At 39.4% G+C, this 20,395-nt stretch overlaps 1 protein-coding gene across 3 annotated transcripts in view; it reads left to right on the forward strand.

Annotated features, from left to right (window-relative positions):
• The window catches only part of LOC143210821 (uncharacterized), a 313,009-nt gene that overhangs the window by 244,873 nt on the left and 47,741 nt on the right, over positions 1–20,395 (forward strand). For 2 of the 3 annotated variants that reach the window (XM_076428021.1, XM_076428022.1), the window contains one exon: positions 12,721–13,010. In XM_076428021.1, coding sequence (XP_076284136.1) covers positions 12,721–13,010 — 290 coding nt within the window. The remainder of the gene's footprint in view (positions 1–12,720; positions 13,011–20,395) is intronic. The other variant, XM_076428024.1, reaches the window with a different exon arrangement.

The following is a 20,395-nucleotide window of genomic DNA, read 5'->3' on the forward strand; positions in this document are numbered from 1 at the left end:
AACCCTCTGCCTACCTTCCTACCACACCAGCACGCAGGGTAAACACGATCTTTTTACTCTCTGCACCCTCTGTCTCTAACGGCGAATGTCTTCCTCTCCGTGCCATGCAAACGCTGAGTACACTTTTTAATTCACTTTCTGACCCCTCACCGGACGTTTGGATATGCTAGACGAAAGAAAATATTGGCTCATTGCAAAAGTCTTGATACGTTTCCAAGATAGTATTATTTCTGCAACAATAGGATTGCAATGAACAAATGCATAACTGACTTACGGAAAAAATTGAGAAAGTTGTTTGTCACATAATTTTTTTATTCGAGTTTGTAACAGAAGATTGTGTTTTGAAGATTCTAATAAGTAGACTGTGGATCTTCATGTAAAATAAAAATTGTCTGCATCGATTGCAAGAAGTAGAAACCAAATTAAATGTTATTTCATCCCTTAATGATTTTAATAGCGAAGAAATCATATATGGACATCTTCAATTTTTTAAATTTCTCAATAATTTTGAATTTCATCCACTCAATTTTGCTATAAACGCATAAAGATCCGCAGTCTACTTAGAAGTTATACAGGATGAGTCTCGTAACATGATCACAAATATTATTTATTGTACGAACAAATGATTCGAAATCGCTGGTTCAAAAGTTATGCGTGTGTAAAGTTGAGGGATTTTAAGTCGCCAGGTTGGTGTGTACTCAGCGTGCTCACCCTATTTAATAAAAATAATTTTTTAGGTGAAACTAGGTACTTATTTCACTCCTCGAAATAAATTGATTTGTATCCCAATTCGAATTATATGATATGCAAATCGTGAACTTGTTGAATATGTCTTGGCACAAGGAGAAAGTTTATTAAAACATACACTGGTGAATATCTTGAAGAAGGTTCGAGGACACGTTTGAGACAAGTCCCAAGCTCTTGGGATCTTACAAAATGAACATAGACGCTGGAAACGAACTGGCAATTTCGAGCAGTTTCTCGCGCAGCCGAGATTCATTTACAGGACGAGCTTCTCATATCCCACCGGTGACTGCCGAAAAAAATTTCAATTCCCTCGCAAGCTGTCCGTCCTTGGGAACTCCGAACTGTGGAAATTTCTTGAAGACTGCTGCCAAAAAGTTTGTACACTGGGTGTCTCTTCTAGGAACAGGGTCAAAGTTTACATCGGAAAATTGAGGCAGCAAGATTGATGGGAACGAAATCAGTTTCCACAAGTATTTCACGAACACAAATATGGTCGAGAGAACAGTATTAAGTACTTTAATCTAACTCCAACATTTCAGCTCATGTAACAACCCGCACCTCACCAAAATAATCACATTTAATTCTCTTCTCTCAAAAACCACCCTTACGAAGAACCAACCACGCTTAATATACAGTTTTTAATTATTTCTTCCCTTCTTTTAGGCTCTTGACCCAACATTTCAGTATAACAACCCATACCTCACCAAAATAATCACACATTTAATTCTCTTCTCACAAAAACCACCCTTACGAACAGGCCATACTTAATATACAGTTTTTAATTATTTCTTCCCTTCTTTTAGGGTCTTGACCCAACATTTCAGTATACAACCCTTACCTCACCAAAATAATCATTTTATTCTCTTCTCACAAAAACCACCCTTACGAAGAGGCCATGCTTAATATATGTACAGTTTTTAATTATTTCTTCCCTTTGTTTCCTTCTCTTGACCCCAACATTTCAGTATAACAATCCTCAACTGTTACCAAAATAATAATTTAATTCTTTTCTCTTTAGAGAGACAAGAAACCAGAACAGAAAAGAAACCACCCTTACGAAGAGGCCACGCTTAGTATACAATTTTTTAATTATTTCTTCCCTTCTTTTAGGGTCTTGACCCAACATTTCAGTATACAACCCTCACCTCACCAAAATAATCGTTTTATTCTCTTCTCTCTGAAACCACCCCTACGTAGAGGCCACGCTTAATATACAGTTTTTAATTATTTCCTCCCTTTGTTTAGGTTCTTGACCCAACATTTCAATATAACAACCCATACCTCACCAAAATAATCAGTTTATTCTCTTGTCTCTGAAACCACCCCTACGAAGAACTCACGCTAAATATACAGTTTTTAATTACTTCTTCCTGGGAAATGGACTCACCGCGACACACACAACCGCATGACCACCCCGTACATCATCTGAGTGTTTTTCACCGTTGGCCCGGTGAGCAAAATACAAGGATTCGATATTCAAAGCATGAACGGTGCCGGCCGCGCGGGGCCACCCCTTGCGAAACGCGGAATGCGGCAGCAAGAGCGGTGTAACAATGAGCGGCTGTCAAGAGGGGGTTGAATCGCGGCCGCATAAAGTCTCCGACTGCGAAAAAGCCGAGAAAGTGGTGGAACAATATGCGACGGTAGAGAACGACGGGGGCGGCTCTTCTAGGTTTTTAAAGGGTGCGTTCGAGGGTGATGAAGGGCCGGTGTCGTGGCCCGTGGCGAGAAATTAAGAAGAGAACGCGAGCTGGTTTTCATAGCAGGCGACCGTTTTTGGACCCGTCCCGGTGTGAACTGCTTTCCACCCCCGAAACCTTCTTTCGTGGTCCTTGCTTCCGGTCTTCGCCCCTTTCCCAACCCCCGCGGTACTCGCGTTTTGTTTCATTCGTCTTGGTACCGCAGTCTTCGTGGACCCTTCTGGCTGCTTTCTTTTCTATTCTTCGGCGACCATGTGCTGTTCTGACGGTCCCTTGTTTTGTAAGTCCTTACCCGCTGGCTTGGAAAGTTCTCGAGAAGTTCAAGCTCCTCGGGCGATTCATAATTTCACTCGCCGCGTGACATCGTGGTCGAGGACGACACAGTTCGGAGATGTTCATTTTTCGGACGATTTTATCCAGGGCTGTGATGGAATTGCCGGATTTTATTTATGATAGTTGGTAGTCTTTAAACTAGTTTATGATTCTCGTCCATTATTCGTGTGAAGACTAAAGAAGAAACGTCAGAATAGAATGGGTTAACGAAGAGACTAGGAAAGAATCTAGGGGGAGGACTGGGAAAGACTCTATGGAAGGAACTAGGGAAGAGATAAAAAATTATAAACTAGAGAAGGGACTATTGAAAAATATAGAGAAGGCACTAGAAACTAGGGAAGGAGGATTTAGGAGCTCCGGAAGGAACTACAGAAGGTACCAGGGACTAGGGAGGGATCTAGGGAGGACTAGGGACTAAAGAAGGATTTAGCAAATAGAGGAGGATCTAAGAGAGAGACTGAGAACTATAGTGGAGGAAGTAGGAAAGGACATAGGTTAGGAACTAGGGAAATGGTACTGAAAACTTGAGGAGGAATTGGAGAAGCCCTAGGCCCCAGGTCCTAAGTTCTAAGAACTCGGAAGTAGGACCGAAAAAGGATGAAAGATTGGGGAAAAGGTCAATGAAAAGGTACCGGGGGAACCACATGGTGTATTGCCCTGCTCTACAATCTTCCTAAAACATCCCTCTATAAAATGACTCTATCACCCCATAAAAATCTGCAAGAAGAAAATCAAGTTCCAGCAATTTTCCATGAGTTGCACCTGCTTGAATCCCAAGCCCTTTACCATAAGGGAAGAATCACCGCACCGCGACTATTCAAAAGGGCCTCGGGGTATGCAAGAGCGAACATCCAACAGCCGGTTTCGCCCTGAGGCAGAACATTCTCAACCCATCGGCTCATTGTTGCGCATCGAGACAGCCCTTCGCCCCTTTCTCGGCACTTTCGTTCGTTCCACTTCCCGTTGTCGGCATTCCTCGGGCCGACGCCGACGAGAGAACCACTCGAGATCGACGTCGGGTCTCCTAGGTGATGAACGCGCGAGAAAGAACGCCGGCCGATCGATGGATCGCCGCAGATACAAGGACTCCTCTTGTTCCCCTGGCGTCAAGTATGAACCTGGCTGAAAAGAGACGAAAGCGAACACGCCGCGGCGGAAAGAGGACCGCGCCGGTGCTTCGCGGCTTGTTCCAACTCCTCGATTGCCTCGTAATTTCATTTCTCGCTGTTTCCTGAAGATCCCTAGCTGCCGGGCTCTCTTATTCGATCGCGGGCTGCTTCGAGAACTTGGCGGACTTGCCAGAATTCCCTGAACTCGCTCTGGTCTTATCGGAAAACGCTGTTTTGATGGTACCGGAAAAAACCGTCAGTTTTGGACATTTTTGTGTTACTCGAAAATTCTGAAAATTGTGGAGATCAGTCTACAAATTGTAAATTTTGAAAATTTGGAGGCTTTGTTTGCAATATATATAGTAAATTGAGAATTCTTTATGCTTCTTTGCTAACATAAATAGATTTTTTACTTGCGATGCGCTACGGTTTTACGAGCTCACATTGCCACTTGAGAAACTGCATAATTCTCCCCCTCGTAGAATATGTTTATCTAGTTTTTACGGCGTAATATAATCTTCAAGTCCCAACTTTATTTTGATATATTCTATTTGTCATAAATTGGCTTATGATGGGGGTGATATGCAGATTTTTTATTCTGCACTATAAACTTTGCAATCTAAAATTTCCATGGATATCTTTAATAAACACACTTTATACTTTGATATTTTATTCAGTAGGTAATAAGTGTAGGGGTAGGATAATGATGGTAATCAGTTTTATCTAAATCCTGCATAAATCGATTTTTATTAGCAGTCAGTTATATTTACCTATACACACATTTTTTTAAAATTATATAAGGATGAGTTACTCCTCCAGCGCACAGTTTCGCGATTTTTAAAATTTTCTACAGTCCACCAACCGCCTTCGAAATTTTATTCAATGGGTAATAAATATAAGGGTAGGATAATCACGATAATAATTTTTATATGAATGCTACATTAATGGATTTTTGTTAGGGATAACTTATCTGCACCCAGATATTTAAGGGCTGATATATACACACATTTTTTAAAAATTATTTAGGGATGAGTTACTCCTCCACACACAGTTCCACAATTTTTCCCTGTTAAAAATACGAAGCATAAACTGTATACTACATCTACCCCTCTCCACTTTCAATTTTCACTCCCTACATATTGAAAACATAAATTTGAAAACACTATGCTACCTTCTCAGCCGCTATGAGTCACCTAAAATCACAAGAAAATGTTGCGCAAAGGGGAAAATCGAGTACAAGCACAAGTATTATCGAATACATAAAAGCAACCAGTTTCTCAAAGAAATTAACGCAGAGGCGGAGTCACTTTATGTTGAAATCCTTCGAGAACAATAACACGGGGCAGGTTTAAGGCAGCGGTTTCTCGTTAAACGGGGAAAACAACGTTACCGAGAATTTTCCAACAGACTGCGGAAGGATAAGTTCATTCCCTTCGGCTTCTTACGGCTGGACAAGAATTTCCTTCTTGTGGATGGTGGGTTTACAGGTTGCGCTAATGCAACGTTTAAATAATAAGGTGCACCCTGTAGCGAGGTGCTCGTCGAAGAAAAATAGCGTTCGGAGATGTCCTCGGTAAGGGTTGATTCTTAACGCGTCGTTGAATAAAACATTTTTACGGAAACCGACCCTTGGAACCATGAATTTTTCATGCAAACTATAGAAGACGACATTTTTAACCAATCTTCTAAATTATACGATTGTTAAACTTAAAAAATTAACTTTTCTGCTAATAAATGAAGTACACCAAAAGGAAATTTATTTAATAAATTCCTTTGTTATTCATATAATTACCCAAGTCGACAGTCAATATTTTAATTGTTGTATAACGTATTGAAATTACTGCAGACAATTTTTATTTTGCATAAAAATCCGCAATTTATTAATAATTTTACCAGGTTGATTTGAATTTATAGAATTCGTATTTAAATCTCATTTAAAACTGAAGATGTAAATAGACTTTTTTATGAAAGAATCCAAACTTGAAAAATTCAAAAATTTTCTGGAAACTTGTGTAGAATATCTCTGTGAAAATTAGCAAAATTAACAGGCGATTCTGTAGAGAGCAGAAAAGTCAGCGAATTTGCAAGCGAGGATTTTCGCGGGCGATTGCAGTTTTCGGTCGGAAAAAAATCGACCGGTATAGTATCGTTCGATTAATTTGCCGGCGTTCGGAGCCGATTCTAATCTGGAAGGATTGCTGACGTTGATGAAGAGGCCGCCGCGTTTCATAAAACCCCGGCTGGTGCCCGGGATCTCGGTGACTGACAGCTGACGGAATATTTCCAGTGGTCGGCGCGTGCAAGTGATAGCGGGCGTGCTTGGTCGGACGGGCTTTCGATATTCAAACGCGGAATATTCTCGACCCGTTGAAAAATGAAGATCGAGTCCGAGGGCTCACGGTTATTTTCGACTGTACCCGTACGCCGCGGAACGAAACCGTTTTCACGCTAGTGGTGAAAGGCGTGTTTGGTCAGACATCGTTTACCTGAGCGCATTCAGCTCGGGAAGTGTTACAATGGCGATTCTTCAAACGTTTACGAAGAACATTCATTTTTATTGACACACTCGCGAAATCGTTTACTAAAAAAATATATAAACGAAACTTTTTATAAAACACGCTTATATTAAAATGCACTAAAACGGAGAAAATAATTTTTTTAGACATTGACTACAAATAAAGGTGAATTCTTCTCGATCGAAAAATGAATATATAATAAATTTAATGATTTCGGCGCAGGGTTCGATCATTTATAAATACAAATAAAACTACAAATAAAAGCGTGGAGCGCTAAACTATATTGACGTAATTTTTGTGGGCGCTCCACGCTTTTATTTATAGTCACCAATATCTAAAAATATTATTATATTTTCTCCGTTTTAGTGCATTTTAATGTAACGTGGTTTTTAAAAAGATTTTTTATGTATTTTTTATTTTATACTTTTTAGTCTTTTTTAAATGGAACGCAAGATATAGTAATACTGGTATGAAATAGTAAGATATTGAAACGCAAGGTATGGAAATACGCGAGATAGAATGAGGGAATGACTCCGAGAGATGATGTCCCTTGCTGGAGTCCGAAATTGTCTGAAATGGAACCGAATGAACGGAACAGCACAACTACACTGAGCTCATTCAGTACGAAATGGGTCAGTTGAGTGGGAACGCATAGTGGAGTAGGGAGCGCTGGCGCACGGAGTGGGGATCGCTGAACGCGATGTCGTACTATCATGTGTCGCGCGACGAGGTGTGACGGTTAATATTAAAATTCTTTTTCTCCTGAAAAAACGCACAGTTTTTTTTTAATTTGTCTTTTAATATTGCATTGTCATCCAGTCCTGAGCTATGTTTAAAGTTTCAAGTCTCTTTCTCATCGGAAAGTGGTTTAACATTCGATTACAACATTTGACGCATACAACAACAACTGGGCAGGCTAATAATATAAGCGCGGTAAAAGTAACATTATTTTAACGTATGATATTCGTAAAATTTCCATCTGCAGTAGTAAAAGACGTGTATGGTCAGACGTGGTTTGATTCATTCCTATCCACGCATTCATGAAAAGCAAACATCCAATTATTTCAAAATTATTGAAATTATAACATGATATAACATGAGATTTTTATGAATTTCCAATAATACTGATAATTGTTGCTTAAATTATTAAATACGTGCATTGTGTTTTACAGAATCATTGCGGAAACAGGAGAAACGTTTATATGTACCATTAATTTGTAACAAAGTGTTGCAATAAATAAAACAGCTACGTACACTTTAACGATACCATTTTCACGCTAGTAGTAAAAGACGTGTTTGGTCAGACATCGTTTACTTTCATGCGCGCGGGGCAGAAACACTGGTACAACATCGAGTTTAGAAACAGTTACGCAGAACAATTTATTCTTATTAACTGTGATAAAGAATATTACAACTATTATTTGTTTCGTTTTAACTGTAAATGTTATATTTTTACGGTTTTATTTGTTCTAGAACAAAATTGTCGTATCGATTTTTCCGTAATTGATATTGCAGCTGCAGATTACGTATATACGTGCAAGTGGAAGAGGAGGACCATTGATACGTATCATTGTTTTATAACAAAGCGTTATTTACGTTGCATCGTGCATGGTAGGATGTTAACAAATATCTTGTTTACAATATTGATTTCATTTCGTATTACAATGAATCTAAAAATAAAGTAGCACATAATAAAATCATTTCCATTAGAGGTATTCAAATTCGTAAAATATCTTCTTGTACTTTTTGCACATTCAAAAATGATTCAGTGAAATCAGAGAAGATTTTAAAGCAGAGAACAATTGGAAATTTCGATTCTGCGTCGCAGTTATTCAGAATAAAGGCGTTTCGTAACTGTTTCAACCAAAACCTTTATACAACAATTTCAATTTAATATTATCCAGCCTGTTTCAGCTGGGCACGGTATAATAACCAATGAATATTATAAATTTTGGTAAACTGAACTTTACTCTGAAAACTGATTTTTGTGAAAATTCATTTTGAAGCCAAATATTCACCTTTCGAAACGTAGAACCTTCTAACTTTGTGAATTTATCATGCTTTCACTAGGAGAGCTATGCAATTGATTTTCACGTGGAATCATTCGATAGACTTTTCCAAATATAATGGTATATTTTTTAATACGATTATCAACATTTGCGTATATTTAAAACCATCAATTTCTTTCTGTTAAATTAGTCCAAATTTATTTCGGAAATTATTACTAAATATGATTCTGCAGACTCACGGAAATACAATGGTACATTTCCTCTATTTAAAAATTTTTAAATTATTTCTCGAATTCAAATTTATTCTGAGAACTGGAAGGGTTTATTAAACAATATTGTCACACAACTCCATTTTTAAAGGCAGAGAGAGAGAGAGCACGCGGATTTATCATTGAAAATATATTTCAAAAGAAAAAAGCAACTTACATCGCTATCCACGCATTATCCTCGGCCGAACAATAATACAGTGCAACACGGCAAGGTAAATAGGTCGACATCGTTTCAAAATTCAGTAGCAATATTTCCCTTTCGTCCGCGGGCGTCCATCGCGTCGTCTAATGGTATTTATAAATCCCGCAGAGCTCGGTATAAAAAATTCCCCCGGTTTTCCCTATAAAAATCCCGACCGACCCTCCGCGCGAGTAAATCTCGTTTGTTTTACCATATATGTATACGCAAAAAAAAAAAATCAACGCTCGGCGAATTCGGGTATTCAGATCCCACCGGTACATTGTTGCCGATGAAAAACCATCGGCGCGTGTCTTCGTTGCGAAACCGCGATCGCTAAAAAAAAAAAAACACCGAAAAAAACGTGTAATCCCGTCGTCCTGAACTCAGAAATTCCAGAATTAGTTGGGCCAATCGATTTCGAGTGGAAAAATGTCAATTTTCCGGGTGTCATCGTTCGGGACGCGTCGCGCGTGCATTGGGTGGGTTTTCAATGGACGATTTTTTTTTTTTAAATGGATTTGGCCAATTGTTTGATCGTCCATTAAAACGGCACCGCTAACTGCAACACACCCCGGCTACTTTAATTAACTTCGTGAAACGAGAACGTATATGCCGATCGAATTTCGCAGAAATATCATAATCGAAGGCGGGACGAGGTTCTATTTGTCAAATAACGCGCGATTCATGAATATGCGCGCGCGAGCGCTTGATATTCGCGACAGGCGGAGGAGCTTTTGTTTTCCCGTCGCCGGCTGCAATAACATTTTCCGGAGGATCGCCGGCAACGAGATAAAAATTTCTTTTCGATCCCGGGGAAACATGCTCGCAACGCTGCGCCGCCGCCCTGCCTCCCTTGCCTACCGTCGCTTTTCGCTTATCGCGAGAGCGCCCTGCGAAATCCTGAACGCGGAAACTCCGCGTGCCGCGCCCAGGAAATCCGCGCTCTCGTTTGCAATTCTCCCGAGGAACGGACCGATGCCACCGCGCGCCAACGCTTTTTGCATAACACGCGCGCCACTACGCGCCGCGCCGCACTGTGGGGAAAAGTGACCTAACTCGATTCAAAAAGAAATAACTTTCGATAGAAATGAGGTAGAGCGATGAATTTATTTTTAAATTAAAGCTGAAACATTGCAGAATATGGGAAAAATAGGGAGATTACGGTACGAACGGTTTTTAACCTTGAGAAAATTCGTTAAACTTTCACAATTTCAAGAAAATGTGGTTTCTCCGTTACCACGGGCGGAAAATTTTTTTTTTAATTTTTGCTATATATCATTTCTCGTAGATTTTTTCCACGCTGATTTCAAATCTGGTCTCAAAATTTGTCTACGATCTCTGGTTTTTTCAAGAAGTCGATTTTTGTGAATAGAACTAATGTAATAATTTTTCGTTGAAATGATTTGATAACCCACTGGTTTGAAGGTATATTGTATTCTCATATATAAAACACAATAAAATTAAACACAATGAAGTATTTGAACGTTTATTTGACGCATATCGCTTGACGAACGATCAGCCGATGTATCGCTGCGATTGCCGCTGGCACTCCTTGTAGGCTATGTGTGACTGTAATTTAAATTAGATAACTATTATCCATGATTATATTTTCATTTACACAGGAAGTAAGGTAAAATTTTTTTAACTTATTTCTCATCAACAAATTCTTTAACATCCGGTGATACCTTATTCTTATTTTTATCACGTTCAAAATTATTTGTTACATACGATCTTACAATCTGGAGAATTAAAAAACGATGTACTGCATCCTTATTTATGAAAGTGGAGGAAATTTAATAAAATGAGCGATAATGAACGAAATGAACAATTTTTAAAATGCCTAAAAATAAGATTGCAACCATTAGAAGAGAAAAATGGCAGAAAATAAGATATAAAGCTGTTAAAAATGGAAATGGCAGCAAAGGAAATTGCAAAGCTATTGAAATTGGCATAATAGCAGAAAATAAGGTGATCACCATTAATAATGGAAAAATGGTAAGAACTAAGATTGCGAAGCTATTAAAAGTAGAAAATGGCTAGAAACAAAATTGGAAGAATGACGGAAAATAAGATTACGACCCTTAAAAATGGAAAAATGGCAAGAACTAAGATTGTCAAATAATTAAAAATGAAATTCGAACCATTACAGATGGCAACCTGGTTCGGAAACGACGGGAACTGGCACAAATAATCGCCAACGCAAAAGATTACCTACAAACCTGATACTTGGTCAAAATTGTGTATATAACTATCGCTACCGTTTCAACAGTTTACCTGTTTTCGTTCCCCAGGCTCAAAAAAAGGAAAACAAACGAAAAATGTAACTGCGTGCTCGAGTTTCGCGTGATTGAAGTGGGTTTTTTTCGAAAAGGAGAGGGGAGGGAAGCAATATCTATCGGGGAATCTGCTGATTGCCCGATAACCCGGGGCTATCTGGGTCGTTTCCGTCAAACTTGTTTTCTATTGATCCGCGGGTGCCGGCCACATTTTCAGCATCTTCGCCGACGTTTCGCAAACACTGCAGTTCCTTGTGTGTATCGGCTGCTCGATGCAACGGCGCGGCTCGACTCGGCGGCGGCGCGGCGGCGTTGCACTGTGTCAAGCAGCCACTGATGAAGGAAACTGCGGCGGTTGCGAAACGTTCGCTGGAAAACTGCAACGCTTCCTTAACTTTCGGGGCCGCGGCTTTTCTATCCGTCCGATCTGCATTGCCGGTTGTTTTCATACAAAAGCCGCGCGCGGCTCATCGAATCGAATGGCCCCCCGGGGTCCTTTCATCGAACATTCGAATACACCGACGAACGACTTACGCCACTGCGAATCTATCTGGGTATCTGGGACGAGCCTGAATTCGGACGAATCTCTTCAACTTTTGTTTACAAAGAGCTGGAAGTATGTTTATTAATCACTTCAGGCTTCGTGTTCTGTAGTACTCTTTACAAACATCGATTAATGAAAAAGAAATTGAAGTGACCTGTATTTTTTTATTGCAATTCAGTATAATTATTGACCAACTTTTATTTGGAAGTCTTTTTTATCCGATTTACATGACGATGATCAATTATAATTAATTTAACTAGTGCTGTAGTCTAATAATATTGAATTCACCGGTGTGAATCACATATATTGGTGAATATAAAATTCAAGAACGGTTACCGAACATAAATTAACGAATATCGATGAACAATCTTGAATGACCTTGAATGAATTCGTCATGAGACAAGCCACAAACCAGCCTAAACAAGAGCATGATAATTCCTGATAAAACACAATGACATCCCTAATAAAAAAAACAAAGGTCACCTTGAAATCTCGAAAGTACGTCCACCTAGATTTTGTGAAACTTCTAATGGGGCATCCCCAGTGGGCCCTTAAACTCAAGTTAGATATAGAAGTTGCAAGAAAACTCTCATAAACTTATTAACAAAAAAGAAAATGAAAATTTTCATGCCGTTACACATTAAATAAATTTATTTAAAAATTCGTGGCCCTATGATATCCCGGGGCCCCACGCATCCGCTTAGTCCGCTTACCGTTAGGTCCGCCACTGGACATCCTGCTTAAACGTACAACGTATTCGATCATTTCTTTCTAAAAATTGGAGAGCCGGTATTTTGTAAACAGTAAAATTCCAAAGCACTTTCGAGTACCGACAAACACGCTGGAACTAAATTGCCAGGAGCAGAGCAGAGCTAACTAACGATCCGAATTAAATCAAGCCGGCCGTTGATTTGGTGACAATTAGCGCCCGCGCGCGTCAAATTATCGAGTGGCCCGGCCCGGGTCAACGAAATCAACAACAACAAACAAGAATTCGCTAGCATTTGTAACAAAGGGATTGATCGGTTTGTTTCAGGCTGGAGTGCGTGGTGAACGCCCTTTGCCGCGGACTGAGTCACGCGTCGAGCAGTTTGGCCCGGCTGGTCCTCGACATGAATCTGTCCGGTGAGCAAGTGTCCCGAGTCTGCGATGCACTTCGTGGCTGCGTTCAAGTGCAGGCGCTGCACTTGCCCCATTTGGGATGCGGCTGCGAGGGTCTGGCCTCGGTCGCCGAGCTGCTCAAGGAGAGGCCTCTGCTCGCCCTGAACCTCGCCGGAAGCTGGGGAGCGAAGAACGAGGACCCGTCCAGCTCTGGAATCAGTATGGGTAAAACCTTGCCTTTTTACTTTTTTATTTTGTCCCCCGGAATCGCCAGATTAACGCACTACCGACCGGTGATTAGAGGACGATCCAATTAATTGAACACTAATAACTAGACTGCGGATTTTATGCATTTACGACAAAAATGAGTACGTACAATTTAAAACAGTGGAGGTATTGAAAAGACTTAAGGCCACCAGTGTATTAGTTTCACCTTAACAACATGATTACAAGAAAAATGAAACTTTTATTTGGCTTCTACGTCTTGCAATCAATGTAAACATTTTTTATTTTGCATAAAGATCCGCAGTCTATTAATAACTGTTATTTATAGCCAAAAATATATAAAAATCGATATTTTTCAACCATTTTGTTCTTCGAATTTTTTTCTTTATATTTTGTGTGCATTGTCTTAATTTCAATAATTATCAACTTTCTTTTTAATGATTTGTATCGTAGAAAATTTTTGAATAACTGTTGTTTTTGGTCCGTGGTTTCCTTTAATGAAAAACATAAAATAGAATTGAATTATTCTAGGCCGGAAGAAATGTTTAATTTTCGAGTTAAAATAGCACCGAGTGACCTAAAATACCCCTCACACTTTTAATAAAGAGGACCAGAAGGTGCATCGATTAGTGAAAGAAAGATTCAGGTGATCTTTATTTTTTTTATTGGATAAAAGTCTTTATTCAATGCATCAAACAACATCGAAACTTGCTGCAGTAATCGAGCTGGTCAAAGTTGAAACACTGAAAATTCCGTTCCTTTTTGAAGTTCCCCTCGGAGTAAAATCGATTAGGATTTTTCCTCGGGTAAGGTCGACTAGTCGATCGAAGTTAGGCGACCGGCCGGTGGAGTTACGGGTCGTTTGACCCGCGGGTACCCGGTGCGATCATTAATTCGGCTCCCCGAGGCTTCGTTAAGCTCACGCTCGCGATCCCGCTTGTTGATCGAGTGACCGATGAACCGTGCTTCAGTAAGCTTAAGCGACGTCCTCATGACTCGACCGTCCCGAAACTCTTGGCGATCGATCTCCCAGAGAATTCCGGGATGCCCAGGTTCGTAGTTGCGTTTCGTCGGGACACGGTAAAAACGGTTCATCGGACTGCGATGCTCCGATTGTCGGGAACAATGGATCGTGGGATCGTGATACAACGGGTTTATTGAAACGATGCGCAGATTGTACGACACAGATTAGCGTATGGTTGTTCCCATTATTTTGTATAGGTGAAAATTTGCTGGTGGGTAATTGAAAATAATCATTGGAACATTTTAAATGCTTCATTAGGATTTCACTGGGTGATCTGCTATATTTATTATCAGTCGACTGCGGATGTTTATGCAATTTTCAACTTTTGCAGACAAACTTTAAGAAAGTGGTACCGAATAAAATTCTATTTTCATTGGCAATAGCATTTGTGGATACATAATAAATAAAAATCGTACTAAATTCTGTTGAATTTAATACTCCAGCATTTTTTGACAAATTTTATAAGCGATAAATGCATAAAATGAATTTATTAATTATATAAATAATAATTAAAATAACAAGTATCTGCATCTTTCTTCCCTTAATAATTTTAATAGAGGAGAAATCATATATTAACATCTTCAATTTTCCAAATCTTCCTACAATTTTGAATTTTATCTAGTCAATTTTTATATAAATGTATGAAGATCCGCAGTCTATTTATTATTATAATCAGAATGTAAATTTTGACTTGACCGTTGTTAATATAGACACATGTATATAAATGATATTTTTAATGCGACAGATTATAGCTGAATTATGCATCTACTATTGAATTTTCAATTGAAATAATGTAGTACAATCGTTATCAAATTTAGTACAATTATGTATCAGTACATCTATCATTCAGTACAACCAAATTCAGTGCGTTTTTCTCGAATCAATTACAAATTATAGTAGAGTACCAATGTGCACAAAATTCATAATACAAAATGGCAGATTGTCACCAAAAACTGCAATGGTACAGTATATTAAAAAATGATAATATAATATTATTGAAAGTTCAGCGTTTAATCTTGCTGCTCGTTAACCTTTTCATAAGTCCAATGCAAAAAAAATGTGTTTATTTTCACAGATTTAACTCGCGTATTAACTGATTCGGATTAAATACTCCGAGAACAAATGTGAAGAATTATTTTATAAATTTCCATCAGCTTTGAACTGAACCGCTGCAGCTGAAACGTTAAAATTGATAGAACCGTATGCACAGATACGTCACGAATTAATTTCACCAATTCGATTCGGCAAATTACGAACTTTGTGTTTCGATTTTTTCACCGCTGTGCATCGGCTTGAGAAATATCCTTTGTACGTGGCTTTTGAACGAACCATGGAACATTTTGTCGCGGCAGCGCAGATTTTTGGTCTTTTTCCGAAAGCAATCTAGACAAATTTGGCTGATATTCCGTTTTGGGAAATTGACCCAATTTCCATGCAAACGAGTACATATTAGAGCGCGACGAAACGAAGGCGTACTTGAGATGACAGTTTGGAAATGAGTGGACTAGATAGGTTCGCAAATATTACTTTCGGTTGTCCAATTTGCAGGACCTGGAAGAAATTTCTGGTGGAACAGGAATCGCTGCGAGAATTGTTTTTATCGTTGATAATCATTTGAAAAGGTGATAATATCAGCTACCCATCAATTCTAAAATTTGTATTAATAATACAAAACACATTCTAATTCTTAGATTCATTTGTAAAAATTACAATATCAATCATTTTAATCTATACACAGCAATTTATTTGATCAACTTTTTACATAAAAAACGACGTATTACATTTACAAATGTTAATTACATGGAATTTTGCATGGAACTATTATATGTATACAGGGTGTCTCAGTTGAAGGAGGCCACCTAAATATCTCCTTTCTTCTTAATGGCACAAAAAAAATATTTTTGGCATAATTTAAATGGTATCGAAGGAGGAATATTATGGAAGAACAATTTTTTTTGTCCGGTTATTTTTTCATAGTTTTTATCATCGTTATTTTTTTTTATTCCATCTTGTTAACGAGTTAAGCATATTCATTTGAATACATTTGTATTTTTTCATCCGCTATAAAATTGAATAATGAAGAAGAAGTTTTCCCGATAAAAAAATAACGACGAGCTTGAAAAAACTATGAAAAAATAACCGGACAAAAGAAATTGTTCTTCCATGATATTCCTCCTTCGATACCATTTAAATTATGCCATGAATATCTTTTGTGTCATTAAAAATAGAGGAGATGTTTAGGTGGCCTCCTTCAGCTGAGACACAAAATATACAAAAAATTGTCCAAGTCGTAAAAAATTGTCCAAAACGTATTTCCTCTTTTAATATCACAGCAACAAAGTACAGTACTAATATCCATAAATTCTTTACACCGAGCCTTTATAATTTCATATTCGATCAATTCGTTTTCTCGCAAACCCATAAAATCGGCAGTATAATGATTAACGCAAACCAGTGACGAGAGAGGGTTAATGGCCAAGCTGAAGCTGCTCTCGGTGAGCTCGGTGAATGAAAATCGTGATCGACTGGGTCCGCGATCGGACCGATTATGGCAAAGCTTCGCGGTGAATCGTCGCATCCCTCGTAAATCACTGGGAGGAATAAAGTTTACGAGCGTAACCCGCTTTCCCCCGCATTCGAATTCACCTGATTTGACGAAGCTACTCGCCGTATAAACTCGTCACCGAAAGAGGGCGATCCTCTCTGTTATACGAGTAGCCAGGAAAAAGTTACGTGGCCTGGATCGAGCATATTTCCGTGGGGATGCGACGACAACACCGAATCCTCGTCTCGGGGAAGACGAACGGGGCTGCTTTGCAGTAGACCACGGTGCAAACGACACTTTCCAACTGAATTTCCGCTCCGAAATAACGTATTAATCATCCCCTGTGGAACGGACCTTTGTTACGTCCTCCCACCCCTCTCACACACTCTCTCAATCTCTCCCTCACTCTATTTTACTCGCCCTTACTCCCCCTCCCTCTCTCTCTCTTACTCGCACTCGGTAACTCTTTCTCTGTTCTCAGGGAAAACGGAATTAAATTATCCCTGGAACATAACACTTATTTTTGAGACATGTACTTAACACTCGGGTCTCGGAAATGCAAAGTTCTTTTTTTAGAAAAGAAAGCAAGAAACGTGAATATTTAATCGTTTAGTATCCCACCTCGATTTTCACTAAAATGCAAACAAACCACTCATGCGCACGTCACGTTATAATTAATGACGCTCTGGGTTTCTGAGACCCACAGTGCTATTCTCCAGGGTTATTGAAAATACATGAAAATTAAAATTATACAGGGTGAGTCACCTAACGTTGCCACCTCAAATATCTTTGTTGTTTTGAAAGCTACGTCAAATGTCCGAAGGACAATGTTGAATGGTAAAATGGGGCTCATACGATAACAAAAAAATTTTTCTTTTTATGTGATTTTTTTTAGAAATGTGAATGTCACCGTAATTTTTTTAGTGGAATGTCCTACTTGTTATACCGTGGATCGATAGAGTATCAAATTCCGAGTATAAAAGTGTTAGGCTAACGAGATATTATTACTAACTAATAGTTAACGAGATATTATGCAAAGAAGAAACAAAATTGTTTCGATAATATCTCGTTAATTATTAGATTTAGGATATATGGAGGTCAATACATTTTTACTCAGAATTCGATAGTCTATCGATTCACGATACAGAAAGTAGGTGTTTCCATTAAAAAAAAATCAAGGTGACCTTGAAATCTACTATATGGGTCTACCCACGCAGAAAATGTTTATGTCACAATATGCCCTATTCTGTACCGTGCAAATTTTGTTTATAACATTTTTCCATACCATTACAAATAACGGATATATTCAAGGTCGACATAGTTGTTATCCTACTCTGTATACAAAACTTACATAAACATAAACTTACTGTTGCAGCTTCATGAAAATAGCTACATGAGGAGCTGTATGCTTTCGAATAATGCAAATTACGCCTCGTAAACGTAAAAGTAGGACTTTTTAGGTCGACTGCGGGCTAGATTGATCTTTTATGTAGCGCTTTTGACTACTGAAAAATCCCATCTTTGCATTATCGAGAAATGAGAAGGCGCATCCCGCACCGTTGCAATCCTGGAAAGTCTACCTCCTCGAGTCAATTTAAATGAAACATTGTATAACTCAATTTACACAATTTTCTCTCGCTGCCTCTCTGTGTCATTTTCTCAGGCTCTCACTGTATCACTCTCTCAACAACCCCTTAATGTTCTGACCCAGTCGTCTTTCGCTCGTTGTCCGGCTGTGTCACCAAAGTCCCCTATGGGAGCAAAGCACAAGTAAATTTGCCAGCAGAGTGGACGCCTAGACGGACGGATCTTAACGTCTCGCGACCAGTTTTGTCCTCTGGCAAGCGACGTTTCAGAAGAGAGGATCTAATTCTGAATGGATTTCAATTACGCCGGCCGTCTACTAACAATAACCTTGCCTTCAACGCGTAGAGACTGTGCTAATGTTTATCGTAGACGCGCAAGGACTCCTGGAGTTTAGCATTAATTCAATGGTACGGTGAACAATCGTTTTGGGAATTCGTGCGAGTATAGAGAGGCTTAATTGGATAATTCAATAGCGCTATTAGCTTGAGTTCAGACAAAAGTCCCATAGAAAAAAAGCACTTTCATTTTTTCCCGAATTTTCCATTTTTCCAGGCAACTTCTGCAATTTTTCTTGCCCTGAAAACCTTATTCGGACTATTACAAACATTTTTTTTTTGTTAGATTAGCCAAATCGGTCCAGCCGTTCTCAAGTGATGCGTTTACCAACAAACAGCATTTAATTTTTATATATATATATAGACTAATCGCAAAATTCAGTGCTTTCCAATGATATACAGATCAAAAGGAATGGTCACTGAATGGGGTTATAATGATACAATAAAAGAATTACGGAACAGAAGGTCGCGAATTTAGTTAATTGTAAGTTTAACAGACTCTGACTACGATTTGCACTGTGGCACTCTTAGTTCAGGTTTATATGTTCAACGGAAACAAAAAGAATGGCGATCTCATCTTACTATCTGCTACCTAGAGCGGGAGAAAAATTGTAGAACAACCGAATAATGGACAACCGGTGAACAGAGGCGCCCAGCACGGTAACAGGTAGCGGAATAAATGTTTCAAAGGTGCGCAGGCACACCGGCGGCAAGGTAAACACCGGTACGCAAACACGTGGGCGCCGTTCCACTTCTCGGGGCCGCTAACACTCGAGAAACTACCCCCGGAGTTTCTTCAGTCCTCGACGATCTCTTGTCTCGTCGACTTAGATAAACGGTGGATCGTCTCCGCGGTTGATGTTATCGTCGCGGTCGGTGTCGGTAAACAACGTCGCGCGTGTTAACCCCGTCGGCAGTGTAGGGGTTGTTGCTCCCTCGCAGCCCCGGCAATTACAAACACCTGACGTAACACCCCAGAGTCCCTCCTCCGAGAACTTCTCTGGCTTCCAAGTTCACTCCGACCATAGGTGAGACAGGCGAAAGACATGAGGTTTTTCAGTATTCAAAAGTGCTTGATAAGAAATCAATCTACGCCACGGTTGCCCTGAAAAGTCCTATTTTACCACGTTTTTATTAGCTCGCTTTCTTGTTTGTTTGTTTGTCTGTTTGTTTGTTCGGTGGCAAATTTTTCAAATTGATTTTAAACTAACATCCTGATGAGCTAGAGACTTGAAATCGGTTGCATGTTTACGTTTACGAATCGTAATTTGCATTATTCGGCAGTCTAGTTTGCAATAATTCGAAAGCATACAGCTCCGCATCTAGCTACTTTCATAAAACTGCAATATCTATGTACATGCTGACGAATAATGCAAATTACGCCTGATAAACCTAAAAATAGGACTTGTGAGAAACCCTATCTTTGCATTACCGAGAAATGAGAAGGCGCATCCCTCATTGCAATCCTGGAAACAAATCCATCCCCTTAAATTCAGAAAAAGTGTTTCAACGCCTAAGAAAGAGGAACATGACGTGTTCGGCAAGGGACGCCTGGTTTTTCGCGATGTCCTCGAGGGTTGTTCTCGCACATATCATAGAGAAACAATCGAAAAATGTTGGGAACTCTCTCTCCCCCCCTCTCTCGAGGAACCGTCAAACCGAAAGATTCGATTTGTCTACGGTGCTATAGACTCGACGTCGCCTCGAGAAAGATTGCTTTCGATTCGAGGCTGGGTGAGAGGGTTTCGGGGGTGTGTTGCAAGGGTGGGTAATCTTGGGGGACTTCTCTCAGCCCGTCAGAAGTAAACCTGATCCCGCCGTTATCCGTTTAAAGAAAATAGAGAGGCGAGTCGAAATTCTGATTTCCGCGGTCTCGTCCCTTGTCGAAGATTGA

The sequence above is a fragment of the Lasioglossum baleicum genome, chromosome 7 (assembly GCF_051020765.1).
Source record: "Lasioglossum baleicum chromosome 7, iyLasBale1, whole genome shotgun sequence".
NCBI lineage: Eukaryota > Metazoa > Arthropoda > Insecta > Hymenoptera > Halictidae > Lasioglossum > Lasioglossum baleicum.